Source organism: Chanos chanos, chromosome 2 (assembly GCF_902362185.1).
Source record: "Chanos chanos chromosome 2, fChaCha1.1, whole genome shotgun sequence".
Lineage (NCBI taxonomy): Eukaryota > Metazoa > Chordata > Actinopteri > Gonorynchiformes > Chanidae > Chanos > Chanos chanos.
In genome coordinates this window covers 9482276-9503764 of record NC_044496.1, presented here as the reverse complement: position 1 = coordinate 9503764, position 21489 = coordinate 9482276, and the positions used below count along the sequence as shown (strand labels likewise).

General features: G+C 40.2%; 1 protein-coding gene across 1 annotated transcript; it reads right to left on the bottom strand.

The window, feature by feature from the left end:
• Positions 1 to 2186: 2186 nt before the first annotated feature.
• Positions 2187 to 11723, bottom strand: acana (aggrecan a). Its single transcript, XM_030794175.1, has 18 exons — positions 11645 to 11723; positions 10847 to 11230; positions 10335 to 10509; positions 10047 to 10174; positions 9658 to 9948; positions 9145 to 9477; positions 7759 to 7933; positions 7504 to 7631; positions 7064 to 7357; positions 6648 to 6746; positions 5209 to 6546; positions 4965 to 5078; positions 4222 to 4335; positions 3357 to 3515; positions 3168 to 3250; positions 2732 to 2876; positions 2408 to 2590; positions 2187 to 2272 (listed from the first exon to the last, which is right to left on the bottom strand). The coding sequence occupies exons 1-18, from the start codon at positions 11721 to 11723 to the stop codon at positions 2187 to 2189; spliced, it is 4308 nt and encodes a 1435-aa protein (XP_030650035.1).
• Between the last annotated feature and the right edge of the window lie 9766 nt (positions 11724 to 21489).

Sequence of the window (21489 nt, the reverse complement as noted above, 5' to 3'; positions counted from 1 at the left end):
AGCTGAATGCGAAGGTGAGTGTGCCCTCAAAGGGTCCTTTCAGTCATAGAGCAGGAGAGTGCTTACTCCACCCAACTGAGCAAACAGACATTCCTGTAATTTTACAAGTCTTCTCGCTTAAAGACATTCTGTTTTCATTACTCTGACCTCAGAGACATTACCGGTCTGTGTGAGGTGAGGTAAAAGCTCCCCATATTCCATTCGCTGTATCTGAATGAGCTACACTGTACCTCTGACTTGGCTACACTGGACCTGTCTGACACATCCTTGGCCCATTGCACACATGAAGTTCAGCCTTCAGTGGAAAGTGAAGTATGGAATGTTTTATTAGGTACTTTGACTTTTTGAAGATTGGAATACAAGAAGCAATACAAACAGACTATATCTCAGGAAGGTTTTCTGAGTCGTACTTACATTCAACACTAATGAAAAGGTAAGGACGCAGTGATAGGGGGAACCCACAGAACAGCAACTATTTCAGTCCACAATCTCACAAAGGAAGCACCTCTTCTAACCTACAGTATGGCTGATCAGAAAGAAACCCTGTGACCCTGTTTCCTATTCTCTGTGTGACTGAAATGTGAGAGAAGAGAGACATTGTTTCAATGTACTGAGTTGTTAACACTTTGCATAAATAAATATCTTTGTTGCAACTGCACTTGAGAGAATAACCCTCTCATTGTTTTTTTTTTATTCCAAAAAGCCTCCATTTCACAACTTTTAAAAAAACAGCTACGAGGACAGAATACAACTGACAGAGATTGCTGGGTTACAGAGAGCCCTTGTCAAATGTTTCCTGGCTATTTTGTGTATTGTTATTTCAATTTTCTGACGCAAAGCAAGCTAAGGTCTACAAAGAAAACTCCCCTGAGGCTGGGGTTTGGAAGGCACAGCCCCCCGACATGATAGATACACACAAGCTGCTTTGAAGAAAAATAGCAGACTGTTAAAACATTCATTTGAAAACTGGCCACCACTGATCTTGGTTTAAAAAAAATATTTGAGGTTTTTTAAGCACATAAGAAGACAGTGACGGCTGTAAGTTAGTTGTTCAGGGTCCTGCTGGTCCCACAGTTACACTATGCCCTGCACAGTCTTCAGTGAGACAATAACAACATAGAAGAACAAAGAAGAACAAAATTATTACTCATGTTGAACTCAATCCGACAGTTTGTCTGAATTTGGCCATAAGGCCTCATCACTAAACATCACACGGTAAAACAAATTCAGTCAAATGGCCAGATTAAGTCAAACATTGTGAGAAGTCCATAAATACATTTCATTTCACATTATATACACCACCTCTGTATTCTCAAGTTACACACCAGGACTGACATTCCAGAGTGATGAGTTGATTTCCTAGATCTTTTCAATGCATAAATAAATGAATTTAAATAAATTAGTTTTCTCACACAACCCTACTCTGATTATTGCGGAGCATGATTCCAGATCACGAGATATGAAATCTGTAATTCAGTATAATAATTCCTCATCACACTCATAGCTCCTTTACATGGGATGGGATTCACTAAAGCAATTTGCATGTTGTAATATATTTGATTTAACGAGGTTACGGATTGTATTATTAATTTGCTAGAAGTTTCAGGCATGTTTCAGTCAAGCGCTGAGTGGAGGAGCTGATCTGATCCATAGCACTGAATCTGGCTGGCAAACTTCTCAGAATTGTGATATTGTAATGCTACTTCATTTGTAGAAAGCATGTTACTTGTTTAACAAAACAAAATGTCTTTGAATTTCTAGTTCAAAGGAAGGGTTGATTGTTTGCAGACGGTATCCAGTATATAGTGCCCACTCACCACAAAACAGCCATACTAGCCACTATGAATTCCTCTGAATGACCTTGTTTAAATAGAGTCAGGAGACGTTGAGACTTTTTGCAATGTGTCCCCTGATCCAGTTCAGTTAAAAAAAAATTGATGATAATATATTAAAACATAATCTAAGACATTTTGCATATCTGCTCTAAGGAAAGTAAAACAAAATCAAAGCATCTGTGAAGTCACTAGGTAACACTCAAATCTGTGGAGCTAGGGTTTTGGGCAGCAAGTTTTTCTGATTCTATAAGTTTGATATATACAAAGCAGGGGACATAATTTGAAAATAACATTTTTAATTGAGAACATCAGTAATTTGACCTCTTTGAATAGAACTATCCTTAAAATATTTTATATTTTGTTGAAGACCTGATGGCTGGCTGTCTGTGGATGCTTGCTGATGGAGCTCTTATCCATTTTGAGGTGCCTGTCGAATTCTTTAATGGAAGAAATACATAATATTAGGATAACTCATAAGCGTGTTTAATAGCATTTGTAAAGAAATTGCCATGTGCAAAAATATAAATATGAAAATCAAATTTCTAACACTAACACTGAAAGAAAAAACTTACTGGTTAAGCATTCCACTTGCGGTTTCTGCCACTGGCCATCTTCCATACAACGCACAATAGGTAGATGGCGCTGTGTGAATCCTTCTCTGCACTGGTACCTAATTATGGAGTTGACCGGGTAGCGCTCTCTCTTCTTCCCAAACATCCTGGCATTTTCCACCTCAGGCGGTTGGCCACAAGACACTGGGAAAAGGTGACAGACAAATAGTTGCGATGTGATGGCATGCAGATGTGACGTCCAAGTCTAGGCATTTGCTCTGACAAAATAGTTGCTGGAAATATTCACAGGAAAACTGAACTGACAGTTAATGGCTGAAAGCCTACCTGGTCCACTCTTGCATGTGAATGGTAGATGGTAATTGCAGGGAACATCATTCCATTGGCCATTTTCATTCCAGATCATCACCACACAATCCTCATTGGAGTTAAAGTAATTATCGGGCTGATGTGGTCTCCAGTTCTCATATTGCTGAGAGGACAGAAGTTTAATGTTAGCAAACACAACAAGGCCTTAACTAATGTGAACAAATCAGGCTATTCTGACATTTGTTTCATGTGACAAAATTTAACAACAGATCCCCATCTAATGGCATAAGCACTGGCATCTGACTGTTTTTTCTATTTTCTTTTTTCTTTTCTTTTTTTGTGGAAAATATTATGTGGAAATTATGAAGTGTCTTTGGAGGTTCATTGGAGACTGAAACTGATGCCTCCCTCTCTCTCTAATCCAAGCGAAGGCTACAAAGGAGTAGGGACTCACCAAAGGTGTTCCATCTGACCAGTGGAAATCATTTTCCACTGTTTTGTCATTCAGTCCAATCCACTGGTAGTCCTGTGCATGAGCTGTGAGGGAAATAAATCTCTCAATATGAACACACTCACAAACATATTCACATGCACACGCATACGTAGATGCTCAGGGCAGACTGAAGGTGTACTGTTGACTCACAGTTGACGAACTCCTGTTCCTCTGGAGTGAGGATGCTGACTAGATGAGAGTTTAAATCTCTGCAGCGTTTCTCTGCATCAAGCCAGGTTTCTCTCTCAGGAAAATGCAGGTAACAGTTGCCCTGAAACTTCATCCAGCCCTCCTCACAGCTGTACACATCTAAAGCACCAGCACAGCCAGTAAAGGTGCATTTAAAGCTTTAGCCCCAAACACACTTCCCAAAATATATAGAACATTTGCCATAAGTTATTTAAAGGAATATAATGTTGTTGTATGTTGTAAAATTGTTACTGAGTTTTGAAACAATGATCAAATGAGCAAAAGGACTTAAAGGAAATATTTGTTTGGAGTACTTCATGTTTTCACCACAATGCTTTCGTGAGGTTTGACTTCTCAGTGGTGCACAGTGGATGAAATCATTGTATCACTCTAAGGTTTTCTGCCTATATGAGCAAAACCTAAATTACCCTCAGAATTAGTTAATGTCGCTTTATCAGATACAATGTTTTTTCCACGACACAGAGAGAGCTCACGGTTCATTTTCTTGTGAAACTGGGAATAAATATCCCACAGAAAATGAAGCAATGGACCAAATGGACACTCACTGTTTCTAGACTCCTATTTAACTGAGACTCTTCCTGAGATATTCAAACACAGGATTGCGTTTCCTCTTTGTGCATCTCTTCTGTCACCATACCAGAATAATTTCCGAATTTTTAAGAATTACCACTTTTGCATACCCGAGGTAGCATCGCTAAAAACTGCCCCAAACAGAAAGGTTTTCTGATAACCCAACTGTTGCTTTGCAGCGGTTTTGTTGTTTTTGAGAAGCTGTTAGTAAAATTAGCTGAAGCCAACCTCATACCGATCTCACAACGCTCTCCTCCGTAGCTTGGTAGGCATAAGCATTTGAAAGTGTCCTCACTCTCCACACAGGTGGCTCCATTGGCACAAGGATTTGAGTGGCACACATCTACTTCTGTAAAAAAGGTTTTGCTGTTAAGACCAGTGCCTCAAGGAGGCAGAGCCGAGGAGGGGGGGGGATCAGAATTGTTCAGGGAATCCGAACTCATAAAACTGCTGCGACATTGTGATCCCAAACTTCCAGTGAGTTACCACATCGCATTTTATCAACTGACTGGAGGAAACATTTCATTTCATCGCTGTGTCGGATGAAGGCTGATGTTTCAGGCATTTGTAAGCTCACTGTGAAAGGTCTGTATTTGGATCAATAGCAAGTATGACAGCAGCCACACATTCAGATTCACATCAGGAGAGGAAGAACAAGAGGATGTACCAGGTGTTAGCAGGCGTGCAGCAGGTTTGAAAATGGAGGCTTGATTAAGCCAAACTGGAGCAAGGCACAGCTGAGCAAAAACAACAAAGGAGAAGAACGCCTGAATCAAGAATTATGTAGAGGCCCTGTCGTTTGTCAGAGACATGCCAAAAATCCTGCAAAAGGCACAACAACCAGGAACAGGCAAACACAATCACATATAACACAGAGACAGAGGTCACACACTCAGTGAACAAGATTTCAAAAATGAAGAACAAAGAGTGAATTCTAAACAATGACAAGAATTTCCTTTCATGGTCGCAAGGACTCACCAAACTGGCACTCCTTTCCACTCAGCCCTGGTGGGCACTGGCACAGGCCAGTGCCATCCTGCACCACACACAGTCCAGTGCCGCATGGGTTTGGATCGCATGGATTAACAGCACCTGCGATTTTTCAAGGAGAAACAAAAGTAATCAATAACTACATCTCTTAGACTTCTGTGGCTGCCAAAATAACAACATGCATTAATTATCAAGAAAAATAAGGGTAGATACAACTTCTGAAAAAACTGACCCTCTACTTGCACTGGTTCCTCCAAAACAGCAGGGGGCATAAGAGAGATTGCAGGCATGGTAGTAACCATAGCATCAAATGGAGAGGACGTAGCATGTGTTTCACTCTTATCTAGTTCTGACCGGATCTCTGCCGGTCCAGCTGTGTCACTTAAGAGTGGTGGTGAGGGCTGAGACAGTAGGACATCAGCAGGTGACTCACTAGAATGTGTTCCTGAGGTGTGTCCACTGGCAGATGTAGATTCATGCAGGTCACCACTACCTGACAGCAATCCACTACCAGTTCCACTGTACTCCACTGTCCCTTTGCCCATCTCCATACTCTGGGTGGGTCTGATGGATGTCTTCACACTACTCTCTGGCAAGAAAGTAATGTCCCCACTGGCAGACATTCCAGATATCTCTCCTGATGGGAAGCCAGATGTTCCAGAGGAAAATCCACTGCCTTCACCGGATCCAGACACCAAAATTCCAGAGGCTTCCTGTTCTCTTGTCGGTTCGTGTGTATGGTCAATGAATGTCGAACCCACAAAAGTCACATCAGGAAAGCCTAATCCGCTCCCAGAACCACTGTTATCCCCACTCATCCCAGAAAAGAAGCCACTAGCCCCTGACCCCGAAAGATCACCAGAACCACTAATCTCTACCTGGCCTCCGCCAAGCTCCTTCTCAATGACAGGGAGAGATGAGGACACCTCCACCCACCGACCATCTACCATGATAACCTCGCTGCTCTCCAAGTCTCCTGAGGAGCTACTGGAGTCTCCAGAAGAGCTACTGGAGTCTCCAGAGGGAAAGAGTCCAGATGGAAACGCACTGTATCCAGAGAACTCCTGACTGGAACCGGATCCTGATGAGATGCTAGAGAATTCCCCACTCTCTCCTGAGCCACTCGACACATCTGAAGAGGAACCACTCTCCTCAGAGCTGAGCCCAGACCCACTCCCAGATCCTGACCCAAATGCTGGAGGAAAGGTCAAGATTCCCACACTACCCTCTCCAGCCTCCTCAGGTTGTCCTGATATGAATCCTGCTCCTGATAAAATGGCATCACTTCCAGAGAAGGTCACAACTATGCCAGACTCATCACCACTGAATCCAGATATGTCACCACTGAACCCAGACACATCACCACTGACTACAGGCATATCACCACTAAATCCAGACATATCACCACTTAGTCCTGAACCGGACATGTCTCCACTCAGGCCAGAACCCTCACTGGGCTGCATGGCACTCCCACTGCCAGAGATTCCACTGGTCCAGTCAACAGAGCTAAAATCAGCAGAGCCTGAACCAGATGGCTCCACATGGACTGGGGGAGTGATGGGAGGGCTTACTGCAGAGACAAACAAAATGGCATGAACTAAAATAAACCACTGCTAATATTTCAGAATATGTAACAAAAGGGGGATAAAAAATAAAATGAGAGTTTCATACCAGGTCTAAGAAGATCAGTTATGGATGTGAGGTTGACCCGTTCCTCCTGAACTTCAGTAAGATTCAGTCCTGTTTTGTCAGGGAAAATTTGCAGATCCACTACAGAAGAAGAAGTAGTCAGAATATTAAACTGAAACTATAAAAGTATGTTTAAAGCACTTATGTGACATAAATAGATGTTTTAAGTAAGGTGCTCACAGTATAATGACATCTACTGGACACTGTGTGTAAAGTCATGAATCACAACTAAAACGACATTTGAAGTTAAATAGCTATGGTAATATTGTAATCAAATATCAGATATCAGGTATACGGCATCTACAACTTGAACATGTTTTAAAAGCTTGTGTACAATCACTTAAAAGATGTTTAATAAACTGCAGATTCATCTTTTGAGAACTTGTAGTCATATTTACCCTGGAGACAGAAGGCATCGAATCTGGATTGGGGATCAGGATATCCTGTCTGATCTGGTAATTTGTAGACTGTGTGAACTCCAAGTTTTCCTCCACCACACTGAGATCGAGGGAAGTTAATAGGGTAACGGACACTGCGATCACTCAGCCAGCCAGCACGGCACCTGTCATAGCCCTGCTTCCATGCTGCATAGAGATCACCTGTAGAGGCCAGAGTAGCATTCTGCCCCTGACACTGTGCCACAGCTTCATCATACGTGAACCCTTCCAATGAGCTCACATGGAAAACCTTCCCTGGAAAAGGAAAATTCTTGCATGATTATTCAGGGACATTCTTGTGTTGTTTTGGACGCGTAAAAGTTGTTTTATTAGCTATGGAATTATTTTGGGGAATGAAAGGCTTTTTATATGCAAGTCAGTTAGTTACAAGAGTGACTCACCCCTTGGTCTGTCCATGTAGCAGTAAACATCATAGCGCTCATCTGCCGGCCGCAATCCATATGACCTTACACCTGGAACCTTCTCCAAGTCACCAGCACAAGCATCTCGTGGTGACACAATTGGATATCTACAATATCATGAAAATTTAATTTTCATATTGCTTTGGGTACATTCGTAGAGAAATGACTGCTAACAGAGGGAAAGGCTGGAGGAGAATTTAGACAGTGAGGCATTTATACTGAGACAAATTTTACCTGACAGTCTGGTCAAGAAGCCAGCCGGCATCACACTGGTGGTATCCTGATTCGTAAGCAGTCTGGAGCTGCTGTGGGCTGGCTATGACTGCACCAACACTCTGACATGCCAACTGAGCCTCCACAAAAGTGAAATTGTAGCGGCTTGAACCAGCACGGTAATGGAAAAGTATTCCTGCATACAGTATAGGAGTACAAGTAGAGAATAAATAAATCAACAGATTAACATAACTACCTACTTTTCAACATCACCACATATGTACACTTCATGACAAAAAGTATGCAGATACCCCCTCTAGCTATTGGATTTGCCTCTTCCAGCCACAACTAGGTGTATAAATTCAAGCATACAGCCATACAATCTCCATAGACAAACATTAGCAGTGGAATGGGCTATACTGAAGAGCTCAGCGACTTTCAGCATGGTACTGTCGTAGGATGCCACCTTTCCAACTTGGCAACTATTAGAAGCAACAACAGCTCAATCGTGAAGTAGTAGGCCACACAAGCTCACAGAATAGGACTGCCGACTGCTGAAGCCTGTAGTGTTTAAAAACTGGCTGTTCTCACTTGCAGTACTCACCACAGATTTCCAAACTGCCTGTGGAAGTAACACCAGTACAAGAACTGTTCATCAGGAGTTTCATGAAATGAGTTTCTATGGCCAAGCAACCACACACAAGCCTAAGATCACCATGTGCAATGCCAAGTGTTGGCTGGAGTGGTGTAAAGCTAACTGGCTTTGGACTCTGTAGCAGTGGAAACACATTCAGCGGGCTGTTGAATCACACATCACCACCTGGCAGTCCAATGAACGGAGCTGGGTTTGGTGGACAAACGCAAAGGGCCAACTGTAACATCTGATGGAGGAAGACTACTGGCCTGGTCTAAGCCTCCTAGTTCCAGTGAAAAGAAATCTTGACAGTAAAGCATTAAATGACATTCTAGAATTATTCTTTGCACCTAACCTTGCAGCAACCACTTGGGGAAGGCCCTTTCCTTTTTCAGAATGGGAGTGCCACGGAGTAAAGGGTGAGGTCCATACAGAAATAGTTTGTGAAGATGGGTGTGAAAAAGTTTGACCAGCCTGCACAAAGCCCTGACCTCAACCCCACTGAACACCTCTGGGATGAATTGGAATGCAGGTTCTGACCAAGGCCCAATCACCGAACATCAGTACCTGAAGTCACTAATGCTCTTATCAGCCTTATCAGAAGAGTGGAGGCTGTTATAGCGGAAAAGGGAAGACCAACTCCATAATAATGCCCATAATTTTGGAATGAAATATTCAATGAGCAGGTGTACATATACTTCTGACCATGTAGTGTACATCAGTGTATTGACAGAGCATAATATCATTGTGTCTATTGCGTCACATTTGCTGACCTGGTGAAGAAACAGCTCCACTGTCATTCCTCACTGTCCCAACGTCCGGGCGAGCAGTCATCCTCTCTATAACCTCATCAATGACCTCTCTACTACTGAGAGGAGGGGACAGAGGCAGCTGGGTGGCATTTTCTGGGATGTACGAACTTAGGGTAGTTGTTGGTTTGTGTGTCACCACACCCCCAAGTAGCTCACTCTCAGTGGTAGTACGTGTAATGAAGGCTTTGGGGCTGTCAGTAAAGGTGCTTATGCTTAAGATGCCACTCCCTTCCTCTGACGTAGTCTCTCCTGGTGGCATAATAGTGGGCAAGCCAGAGCCTTCTTCCTGCTCATCTACATGCAAAAGAATATATTCAGAACACTTTCAAAATCTTTTCAGTAAAGTATAAGAAAACCAAATTATAGGTTTATGAATGCACAGCTTTTATACCTAAAGCAAAGAATATTGTGACATTTAACTTTCATTACTTCAGAATAGAAAACATGGGGTGGCCCAGTGAGAGTGGCACATACCGTAACAGATGGCGTCATAGCGTGAGTCAGGGTGGGGGTAACCTGTTTGGTTAGGGTGTAGGTAGACGGTACGTACGCCGAGCAGACCGCCACCACACTGCGGCCGGGCAATGTTGATAGGGTAGCGGACACTCCTGTCAGCCAGCCAACCTGCACTACATACATCCATGCCTGCTTTCCATGCCAAATACAGTTGACCTGTTGTTGCTAACTTTGCACCAAGCTTTGCACACTCTGCCTCGGCTTCAGGAAAGGTAAATTTTTCAGGTGATGTCGCATAGAATACTCGTCCTAAGAACAATGGAAAGAATGTAAATTTTATCCTCTGACTGTTTGGTTTTCAATAGGTTTTCGGCAAACGTTATTTGAAGGGATGGACTTTCGTTTACCTGTCATACTCTTGGCAAAACAATACACATCATAAGTCTCTGACACGTCTCTCACACCATATGTCCGCACGCCAGGGAATTCGTACTTATCACCATAGCAACGTTCTCTTGGCTCATGAATTGGATACCTGTGATTCACAGAGGACAGTGACACATACAATTACAATGATGTTCTCAATCTGAAATTTTATATATATATATATATATATATATTATACATAAATTCATATATAATATGAAAAAAGTAATACAAATAAAAAAAAGGACTGAAAAACAATATGTACAGACCGCACAGTTTGATCAGCTAGCCAGCCAGCATCACACTGATGAAATCCACCATCATAAGCAGCCTGTAGCTGCTCTGGAGTGGCAATCACGGCGCTGTTCTCAATGCAAGCTGCTTTAGCCTTCTCAAATGTCAGAGTGTACCGTGTAGAGATGGCACGATAATGAAAAACTATACCTGCACAAAATAACATTTAAAAAATATACATCTATATATATATTTAAGTGCTTTGAGTGCTGTTAAGGTTCACTATGAAGAATGTCCCAAAAGATATTTAAAAAAAAAAAAGGTTATTATTGCTCTGCATCTAGGTAAGTGAATTCTTCAGCATATTCCACTAAAACATTTAAAATAGTAAAATGCTTCTATCATTATTTTATATGAATTTTACAAGGAAAATAAAGTCTTAAACATGCAAGTCTTCTTCAGAATATATGCATTATATATTTGTATATATATATATATATATATTCATGCATATATAGATCCATATGGAGTGGTGAAGACCTCATACCTAGCACCTGGACCTCAACAGTGTCGTGATTATCTTCAATCCCCTCCATTACTTCGCAGCGATAAACTCCGGAGTCATTAGACAGCAGCTCTGTGATCCTGATACTGGCATCTGTCGGGGTTGCTGGATATCCGACCATAGTCACCCTGTCCAAATACTTGTCCTCCACTTTCACCATACCTTCTGAAGCCACCAGGATTGTACTAGTTTTGTTTTTAGTCACGAGACTCCATTTGATGCGGTGTGACAGCGGAGTTATAGTGGGGGCCCCGGGGTCTTGGACAGTGTTGTCCTGGAATTCACAAGGCAGCACCAGCGTGTCCCCAAGCAGTGGACGCAGCAGACGTTCAGTGGGAATACTCACACTCAGGGGATGCTCTGGCTCTGTGCCCCACATACCTGCAGACGGAACAATTATTATGGCACTGATATAGGTGGCGTCTAGGTCATTCACATTACCAATACATGACTCTTATAAATAAATTATTTTCTTCCGTTTTACTCTCCAAATTACAATGTTCGCTTCCGCGATCACTTATGCCTCCCTTATATAGCAGCAGCCCAAGTAAAGTTGAGCTTGGCTAGCATGTAGTTCCTTTGGTACATGTGAAGACTGCCACTGTGCCGTTTTTTTATTTAAATTATTATCATTATATCTGGCGTCCCATTTGGGGGCCAAAACAGAAGTTTTAGTGGTGGGTAAATATAACACGTGTGCACATATGGAACAGAATAAGAACAATAGGTACTACCATGCTTCATAAAGAAATTTTTTCAGGTTTTTCACTGAATACTCACCCATATCTGAGTATTCCCCATAGGACATAGTTGCTGATATCAGATGCAAGCACATACAGAGTAAAACCCAGGTGGTCATGGTTTGTCTAAAATATAAACCGAAATCTTACATCATAATCTCATAGTTCTGCATTTCTACAACAATACAGCATCTACCAACACATCGCATATAAAAAAAACGTAATAGCTGGAAAAATGAGTCATTGTAAGACCAAGTGATCACAACTGCTATGACTGTATTTTATACTCTAAACCACAGGAAATGCTGCTCATTTAGCGATGTATGGTACCTTTCACTGTGGTACCAGACTGGGCAGTATGGCAGTAAATGCAATATTAATGACCAGATGTCAGTCTCACATAACTAAAGAAAAGCCCTTTGTTCTTACAGCTTCAGTGTGTAACAGGACAACCAGAAAAATGCCTTCATGTGAGTGATTGCAAATGTCCATGTATCTCTGTTTTAACAATAATGCCACATTCCTCACATTCATTTAAGTGCACTGAAAGTTTCTCTTGACAGATAGATAGATAGATAGATAGATAGATAGATAGATAGATAGATAGATAGATAGATAGATAGATAGATAGATAAATAGATAGATAGATAGATAACAGTGAATAAATGATTGTGTTCTATTTGAAAGATGCACGTTCCACTAAGAAAACTACATTCATCATTTGTTTGGGAAACAGTTTGTTGGTGAAATAACCAAAGGCATTATGTACATGAACACGGTGAGTCAATGACAAGAAATTTTCCTATGTCAGTTAAAAAATAGAACTGTTGTCTTTTTAGTCTAGGCTGCTCTTGGCATGCCGTTAGGAAAATAGGGCTAAGTTTGGAAACTTTTCACTTGGATACATTTCATTTGATGGAAACAACAGCACAACCATTAAAGCTGGGTTGAGATTTATAAATTCATAATGCAGTATTGTAATCCAGTCGCTCTGCGTAAAGAGTAAAGTGAACGAGCTGAAAATGCTACCAGAAATTCAAGTCTTACAGCATAAATGATGTATACTTAAAAACCCACAGAATCATTGAAAGGTACTGGAAAAATCTCAGTCCCTGGACCACAGTGTGATTGATCTATGTTGGACCTTTTCCTTGAACGTCATAGTAAAATACATGGAGCTGTGTTGCAGCCTCTGAAACATTTAATTATGTTGTAAAATAGATTCTCTAACTGCCACCTAGTGGACAATAATGGATCAGCAACAGACTTCCATGTAGCTGAACATTATATATCCTGGTATACTAGGAAATAAATGAACATATACAACCCCACAAACACCCACCAAACACATTCACTCACATGTGTGTGTGAGTGTACGTTTTTATGTGCATCTATGTATGTATGTGCATGCTTGTACCTACAATACTCTCTTACATTTGTACTGCCCCACATAACACATACAAAAGCCAGAGTATCATAACAGACAGGAATATTGTAATGAAAAGAGATCTTTTCCAACTCATGCCTCTGCCCAGAAAGGAATTTCAGTCATTAAACAATCACTGACCTCATTTTCCCCAGAAAGTCTCTTCTTTTCAGCTCCTAACTATCTGAATATTTGTATTGGCCATAAACCCAGTCTGCACTGAATATAGGAGCAGAGGGTATGTTTAACCGATGTAGAGATGAAGAGTGTACACATACCCTGATAACATATTTTCCTGATTTTGTTCAAAATCAAATCATAATCTCAGCTATCCTATACTTTGAACGTTGCCATTGCCCTGAGATGACCCTGAGAGAGAGGTGGCTGAAGGGGAAGAGCTTATGCAGGATTTTGGCAGCGAGCAAAGATTCCACACTGAAGTGCAAATACAAGCGTCTTTTTCTATGAATGGGTCGCTTCTCTAAAAGACTCTTTGAAAGAAAAAATACTTGGTAAATATATGTCAAAAGTATTCCAAGGGCAATAAAAATAATTTGCTCTCTCATATGAAATTTTCATTATAAATATAAGTCAGTTCACCGTCTCAAAAGAGGTAACTGTTAAACTCACAAATGTACATTACTTATGAGTCACAACATAATTCTCTAACTTACAGAACTCATTCAATTAAATTAAATAAGAGCAACTGAAAATTATTAAGTTGAACTACTCAAAATTCATGTAAAAATGACATTACACGATTTACCATCTTTAATCTGTCAAGTGGTCATAGATTTTAATTCGTGCTCCCAAGTTGCCAAAGAGATGGAAAGTTAATGAGAGGATGTTTTTATTTTAATGCAATATCTGGCTCTTACTTTTGATCCAGGTATGGCTTTCAGGTTATGCTGTAAATCCTACAAATTGCTTGGAAATGTATCAGGTTTTAATTCCTGGCATTTGATTACACTGATATTGTGATTCTTGTTGTGATACTGTTAACTATTCATAAATGTGGCAGACTTTTAAACACAATTTTCATATTCAGATTATAAAATCTTATTTCAACATTTCGGTTTATGTCATAGTTTGGGTGCTGAATGAGTTTATGAAACTGTGACAGTTTTGCTCTTACTTTATTTTGTCTTTACACAGAGATTTTCCCAGACCTTTTTGTAGTATGTGATAAGATGGCCATTACTGAATATTCATGTTCTTCACTGTTTAACAGACAAAAGATATCCACACACAGATAATATTCAGATAGCATTTAGTGAGGAATTTATATAAATCCAAAAGAAAAAATTCAGTGCAGTGTACTAAAATGAGTGTACAATTTAGGTAGTTTGTTTAACACTTTGACTAATACAAACAAAAACAATCCTTGATAGTTCATTAGAATTTCCCTCACTATGATTTGACGTCTAAATTTCCTTGTCTAAAATCTTTCTATCGATCTATCTATCTATCTATCTATCTATCTATCTATCTATCTATCTATCTATCTATCTATCTATCTGTCTAACTATCTATCTATCTATCTATCTATCTGTCTGTCTGTCTATCTATCTATCTATCTATCTATCTGTCTGTCTGTCTGTCAGGCTCTATCTATCTATCTATCTATCTATCTATCTATCTATCTATCTATCTATCTATCTATCTATCTATCTATCTATCTATCTATCTATCTATCTGTCTATCTATCTAATGGTATCAATTTATCATGCAATTAATTCACCTTCTAAAAAAATGAAGCTTCATCAAGAGCTGTTGAAATCAGACCACTAGACAGAGGTTTGTCACCAAAGGAAAAGACAAAGGATGGAGCCTTTTGTGAAAAGGTATTTTGATCACAGCATCGTGCATATACTCAAGGATATTTGTGTTTCTGTTAGATTATAATATATCGCATCACGTTAAAATCTGACTGAATGTGACCACAGCGCGTGGCAGACAGGTGAGTTACCTTTCTAGGGGATAGTTCCAAGTCACCTCAGAGGTCACACCTCACGCTTGTCAATGAAGTAATATTCCGTCTTGTAGATATAAATTAAATTTCGCGGATTTATTTTCTTTCGGTTTTCTGGCACGCAAATCCGTCTCTTCTGGCAGTTGAGCGTCTCAGGTAGTTGCTCGCACTGCTCCGCGTTGGAGGTTGGGAAGCCGAAAGAGACCCTTAAGAAAATGGAATCAGGTTTAGTTGTCAAAAGAGTACGGGAGGGGGGATTCTGAGGAGGTGGAGAAAGCGCTAACAAACTTTATTTTGGCATCGGTTTCTTGTTCCCAAAATGATGTAATGGCAGGTTCTTCATCCTGGGTTTTCACAGTGTGCGTCAGAATGAACGCAGCATCGATTCCAAGGGGTGACACAACTTGACATCAGACCGCAAGGTTAAGATATTCATAGAGAACACATAGTTAAATTTAGTGAGTTAGCGTGTGTTGAGCTCCAAATTTATTTTCTGCATAATAGTTTACTTAAAAAGTTAGTTTAAATTCAGAATGGCTTCAACACCCCCCCCCCCCCCCCCAACACACACACACACACACACACACAGACACACACACACACACACAAACACACACACTCCAACACAGTCCAATAGATGATCAATTTATCCAATTTCTAAAGTTGTCTTTAGATACAGTTTTTAGTTTAGTATGGTTCATTGTTAGTAATATACATCTTCCAGTTTATGTGGCTATTTGCTTACTTATCACTTATTTAGTCTGGATACACTTTTGCTGACCTGACAGCAAATTAAAGTTAACCTCAAACTTGTTTTTCTCCTCTCCTGCTGTTTATCACATTGCCAAATATACTTCCGTGAAAATGGCAAAAAACAAATTAAATTGTGTTTCACTACTGTAAACCATCCCCCATATAAATGAAGGGAGGAGAGATTTCAGTGTGGAAACTGTGGAGGATGTAAACAGAAGACCCCATTTAGTGGCCTGACCCACCCCTGAACATATTACAGAACTTCACGTCTCACCGAAAAAGGAAACAGCGATATGTTCTATATAAATACATGTAAAAAATCAGAGCATGCGCATTCACACACCCCCAGACTTAGAGTGAGCGACGCAGTTAAATCCAGGGGGTCAAAATCTAAAAAGAACACCTCCAGCCCTGTTGATGCTCACAAGAACGTTTCCTTTGAGTCAGCTGAACCTTTTTTGAGATGTCTTAAATGCTGCACGGCGTTTGTTACATTGTCCCCTTTTCTTTGTAGAAACTCAGATTGAATCGGGACCACTTTCTAACAGGTCGTTTTTTTTTTTGTTTTTTTTTTAACTGGCCAGTCGTGAGCATTGAGTTTTGAAACGGACATGTCAGTGTTTGCTCATAACTGAGTGTGCCTGTTAGCACAGGAAGAAATGATTTCCTGACTTGCCCACCTGTTCCAGACTCTTTTCCATCGCTGCATCAATGCGCCACTGATTTAGTCTCAGAAGGGAACCTCACAAGCACGAGCCACTGTTTCATCTGAATGGGGCTGGGGGAGGGGCGTGTGGGTCATTCTTGGATTTATTCTGAAAACTGTAACTAAAGTGCCTGGAGCAAACTTCAAACGTGCGGTCCTGAACCCACAGCTCACCCGGACAATGGCTCCAGTCTTGGAGCTATTCAGCCTGAAACACGAAATGTTGAGGAATTTGATTAGTTTCCTCTCGTTCTGGTAGTTCTTCTTTATAAACGTTTTTTTTTTTTTTTTCTTCCAACATTGTATATATTTGGCATCTCAGAGTACAAATACACCGATATAATTAGACTTTTTAAAATTACATTTTTATATATTTTCATAGGTAACAATTTATGTAATTTGTTTTGATGGGTGTTGGTGCAGTTTATTATGTTCATTGTGAAAATAAACAGTTTGCACAGCTGCTGTAACAATGTACACCTTTAAATGTGAGTCACACCTTAAGCCGCACAAACTGAAAACATCTTCTAAAGACCTTGTTTCACTATTGTAAGACTGACTAATAATGTCTAAGACCATGAGGATCAAAATAACATATTCTCAATAGACAGGCCTCACCCTCAGCATCAGACCACAAAAATAATATACAAAACACAAATACAGCAAGGAGAAGAAATTAGAATCACTTGAGTTTTCTGTAAACCTCAAAAATGTGTTCAGGTGACGTGATAAGAGATTTACTAGATTAGAGAGGTTACATATAGGCAAAACTTTAGGGATTTTTTCTTTTATCCTACTACACCAACACACCTATGTATTGATACTTTCTTTATCATTTCATCAGGGGAGGGTCAGATGCATCAGGGTCAAACCAGAAAGCTCTCGTTCCAGATGCTTATTGTCCACACACATACAAATATACACAGACACACGCACACACACACAAACACACATAGAGCTAGTGGAGGTGTTCAGCACAACAAACCTAAGAGTAGGCAGAAATTCCACACCTGAAAGACAGTTGTAAAGAACATATTCATCGACTCCATCTTTCATGGCAAAATGGAGTAAATAATTATTGAGTATTGTATTAACTAATTATTGATTATTGTATTTTTTTCTATGTAATAATTATTGATGATAGTATATTTTATTTAGTGACAGTACCAATTAATAATTTTGCGAAAGTGCACTGTGATCCATATTATTAATTCTAAAGACGAAATGCTATTAAAAACTGAAATATTTTCTGCCAACGGGAAAACAAGAGCTAGTTTTAGGTTTCTGGAACCTTACTGGAACTGTGTGCTGTGTAATCTGAGTTATTTTGCTCCGAAGAGCTCAGTGCTTTGGGGAAATAGCCTTTCTTGTGTAGAGAGTCTCTGTTTGAGTATTTTTGAGGAGAGCAGAGCATATTTATTTTGGTTGCTGCTGGATTTGAACAGGGCATTGTGAGCAGTGGGTTACTGGAGTTCTGTGTTGGTCTCATTGCAAAGAGGAGGGATGCCAGACTTCTCTCAATGTACCTATTTACATGCAACTCGTTACACAACCTGAACACACACACACACACACACACACACACACAGTATTTGGTTGGTCAGTGATTTCATTATCAATACCTTTCAATTTTCTTCCAGCAGCAAGAACATTGTCTTTTGAACATGTTTTCAATTCGTGTGGCTTTAAGATGATAAGGTTTTTATGTGACCTCTGTTTGTATGATGTGTTTCAGGCACAGCGTCAGTAACAGGACAGGGAAAGATACACACAGTTTAGACGGGAATGAAAGACAGCTCTTTTAAAGTGGGGGAAAGCAGGTCAGCTTGTTCACACACAAAAAAGAAAAAGAAAGATAAAAAATTGAAAAATGGAAAAAGGTTTTGTCCATCTTTGTTTAAAAATTAGTTTATAAGTGTTCCACCTTCTCCTGAGTTCCAGAAAGCTGACTATTTCATCATACCATTGCTTTTACAGATGAACAGTATACTCTTGTCAAATGTTCTAAAACCCACTGTTAATATGTATAGTTTTTCCCTCATTCTCATTCTCATTCCATTATTTGCTGCACCAATGAGCAGCCTGAAGAGGGAGGAGTGTTTAGGGAAAAAATGTTTGTAATATGATTTATTCCGCTCTTCACAAAGCAGAGCTTATGTGTCTTAAAGCATGTGAGTGGGGTGTGTGTAAGTGGGTTTGTGAGTAAGAGGAGAGAGAGAGAGAGAGAGAGAGAGAGAGAGAGAGAGACAGAGAGAGAGAGAGAGAGAGAGACAGAGAGACAGAGAGACAGAGAGACAGAGAGAGAGAGCATGTTTGCCTGCACATGTGAGAGAGCATGTTTGGTTATGTGCAGAAATGTGTAATGGGTTGAGGGTGGAACACTGTTACCTTATGTTGAAACACAGACCAGACATTCTCTTGATGGAATTCCAGTGGCCTATTAAAACAGTTATCCACATCTGAGGTCATCAGCTGTCAACATTTTTACCATAGCAGCACGTGTATTTTGTACTCTTCACACAGGTTCCACTGTGGTGGAATTGAGAGGCCATTTACCACACCTCTACCTCTTTCCATCTCTTACACCTGTAAGCACATTAATTTTGGTATTTTCAGCTAATCTTTAATCTGGTCTGATCTGACCTATCAAAGAGTTTTTAACTGTGTAACAACAGATATTGATACAAGAGATGAACGTGTGGATTAACGTTCAACAGGAAAACCAGTCACAACCTAAACATTCTTCAGAGTCATTCCTTGTGTGGTTCTGCAACTGGAAATCTCCACATAAATATTCATGATTTCTATTCAGACCTGTTCAAAACCATGTTCAGAAATGTGATGCCTAATTACCAATCCTCCACCACAAGCAGTTGAACAGTTGACTCCACAGTAAAGGGCATTGTTGTTATTACTGGTTAGATACTGATAAGATCAAGCTTTTACAATATAAACACAGCACAGCAATATTATCAGAGTGTTTGGGAGCCAACGCTTGCTGCCTAAACCCAGAGGAGGAGAAGCACAGAGCGCTTATAATGGACTTCGTTGTCCTTGCCTGACCCACTCTATACCACTCTTTGGCAAACTAATAGAAAACACATGTGAGTGGTGGGCTGCCTGAGACTGCTAACAGAGGTACTTTTGTCAGTCAAAGCAAGTGTAGGGTACAAGGACTACGACTGATGTAGGTCTGTAATAAAACTCAGGTACCTTATCTTTACCTGATAAGAACTGGGTCTTTGGCTGCAACGGATAAAGTGCTACCACTTACGGATACTTGTCAGAAGTGAATGACTGATTCAGCAACAAAAAAAAATTATTGGAATAAATGAATAAATATAAATAGAATCATACGTTCAATATCTAACTCTGTCCTATATTTGTCCAGTACACTTAACATAAATTAGGACAAGAAAAAATGGTTTACTGAAGACTGTTTAGAGACAAGCAAAACTGGTATGTGTGACATTAACTGACTTTCTAAATGTAACTCCTGACGGTTACATTTAGTCAGGACACTATGTCATATCTAAAATAAACATACTTGTTTTAGCATTCATGGTTTTGCAAATTTCCACAAAACATTAGGAATTTGTGAAAAGAACAGGTCTGTGTGTATGTTTATTTGCAAGCCTTTCTGTTTAAGCAGTAGGGTGTGTTCTGCATCTTAAGGTAAAAGTCAAAGAGAAGCCTTGTTAGCACAAGCTGTTGACCTTACTGTTTATAAAATGCTCTTTTCATAAGATGCATAGAGACTCACTGTGACCCCACCCACCCACACTTTGACATACTATGCGGGCAACATGCAGGCCCAGGGGCAGTGAAATACTGGCTAGAGACGTTTGAACCAAAGCCTGGTCCACAGGGAGAGCTCTCAGGAAAAGATTCCATGCTCTGACATCAGTTTCAGGGTCCTGACAGGGAACTGGCCACAGTTACCTCAGTGTTTCCCAACAAGGACCATCTGTGGCTATATAAGGCTTTTGTCTTGTATTTCTATCCCTCTACCAGACACAACAGATAAGACCAACCATTCTGCTTTGATCCAAAACTATACATCTTAACACTCTAGTTCCTTTTCAAACTGCCACAGCTGCCTGCTTATTAGATGCATAGGTCACATGTGTGGTTTTTAGTTTATTAAATGCAATATCAGTTTCAGGGTGGACTGTACAACAGATGTTTAAAAGCTGTGTAATGTAATTAGGTTCATAATTAGTTCAATACTGGGGGAATCACAATGATTCAGATTGGGAATTACCCTCCTAGGTTGGAAGGTATGCTGCAGTTGTACAGTTGTAAGTACAGGGCTGTCAAAACCTGCGGGATCAGTATCAATATTTGTATATGTGTTTGTATAAATCAATTCTATCCATCTATCTAGCTACATATACATACACATGCACACATCGATTGGACTAGATTTCCATCCATCTCTCTCTCTCTCTCTCTCTCTCTCTCTCTCTCTCTCTCATGGGATGTATGATGCCCTCTTGTGGTCATAACAAAGCACAAGACAACAAGAACGCTGCAAACTACGGTTGGTTCGTGCCCTTTTCTGTCATAAAACAATGTTCAGAAACCTCCAATAACTATGTAATTAAACTGTAATACTTCTTGTAATACTACTTACAAAATATTAAGCTGATGCTTTTTATTATGATTTTCTTGTCAGAAACAGAGGTCTTGTTTTTTCTGATTCTCCAAACCAAAGAACCCAGAAAACAAGGAGTTCAGTGCCCTTGGTCGCTGTATCAATGACAAACAAAGCTGAGAGACATACGTGGACAGTAAGTTACCACTCCCACGCGCCTCCACCGAATATAAATATTCCCATGGCCCTCCTGTAAATTATGCATAACACTGGACATGAGGGACGTAGTAAAAGTGCATTAAATGTCAAGTTTGTCGACATACTTAAGCACTCTCATTTTTTTCACCCCCGCCTAATGACCTCCTGAAATAAGTTTTGGGGTCAAATCTGACACAGGTTTGAATGAAGAGCAGCGTGTTGATTGCATATAA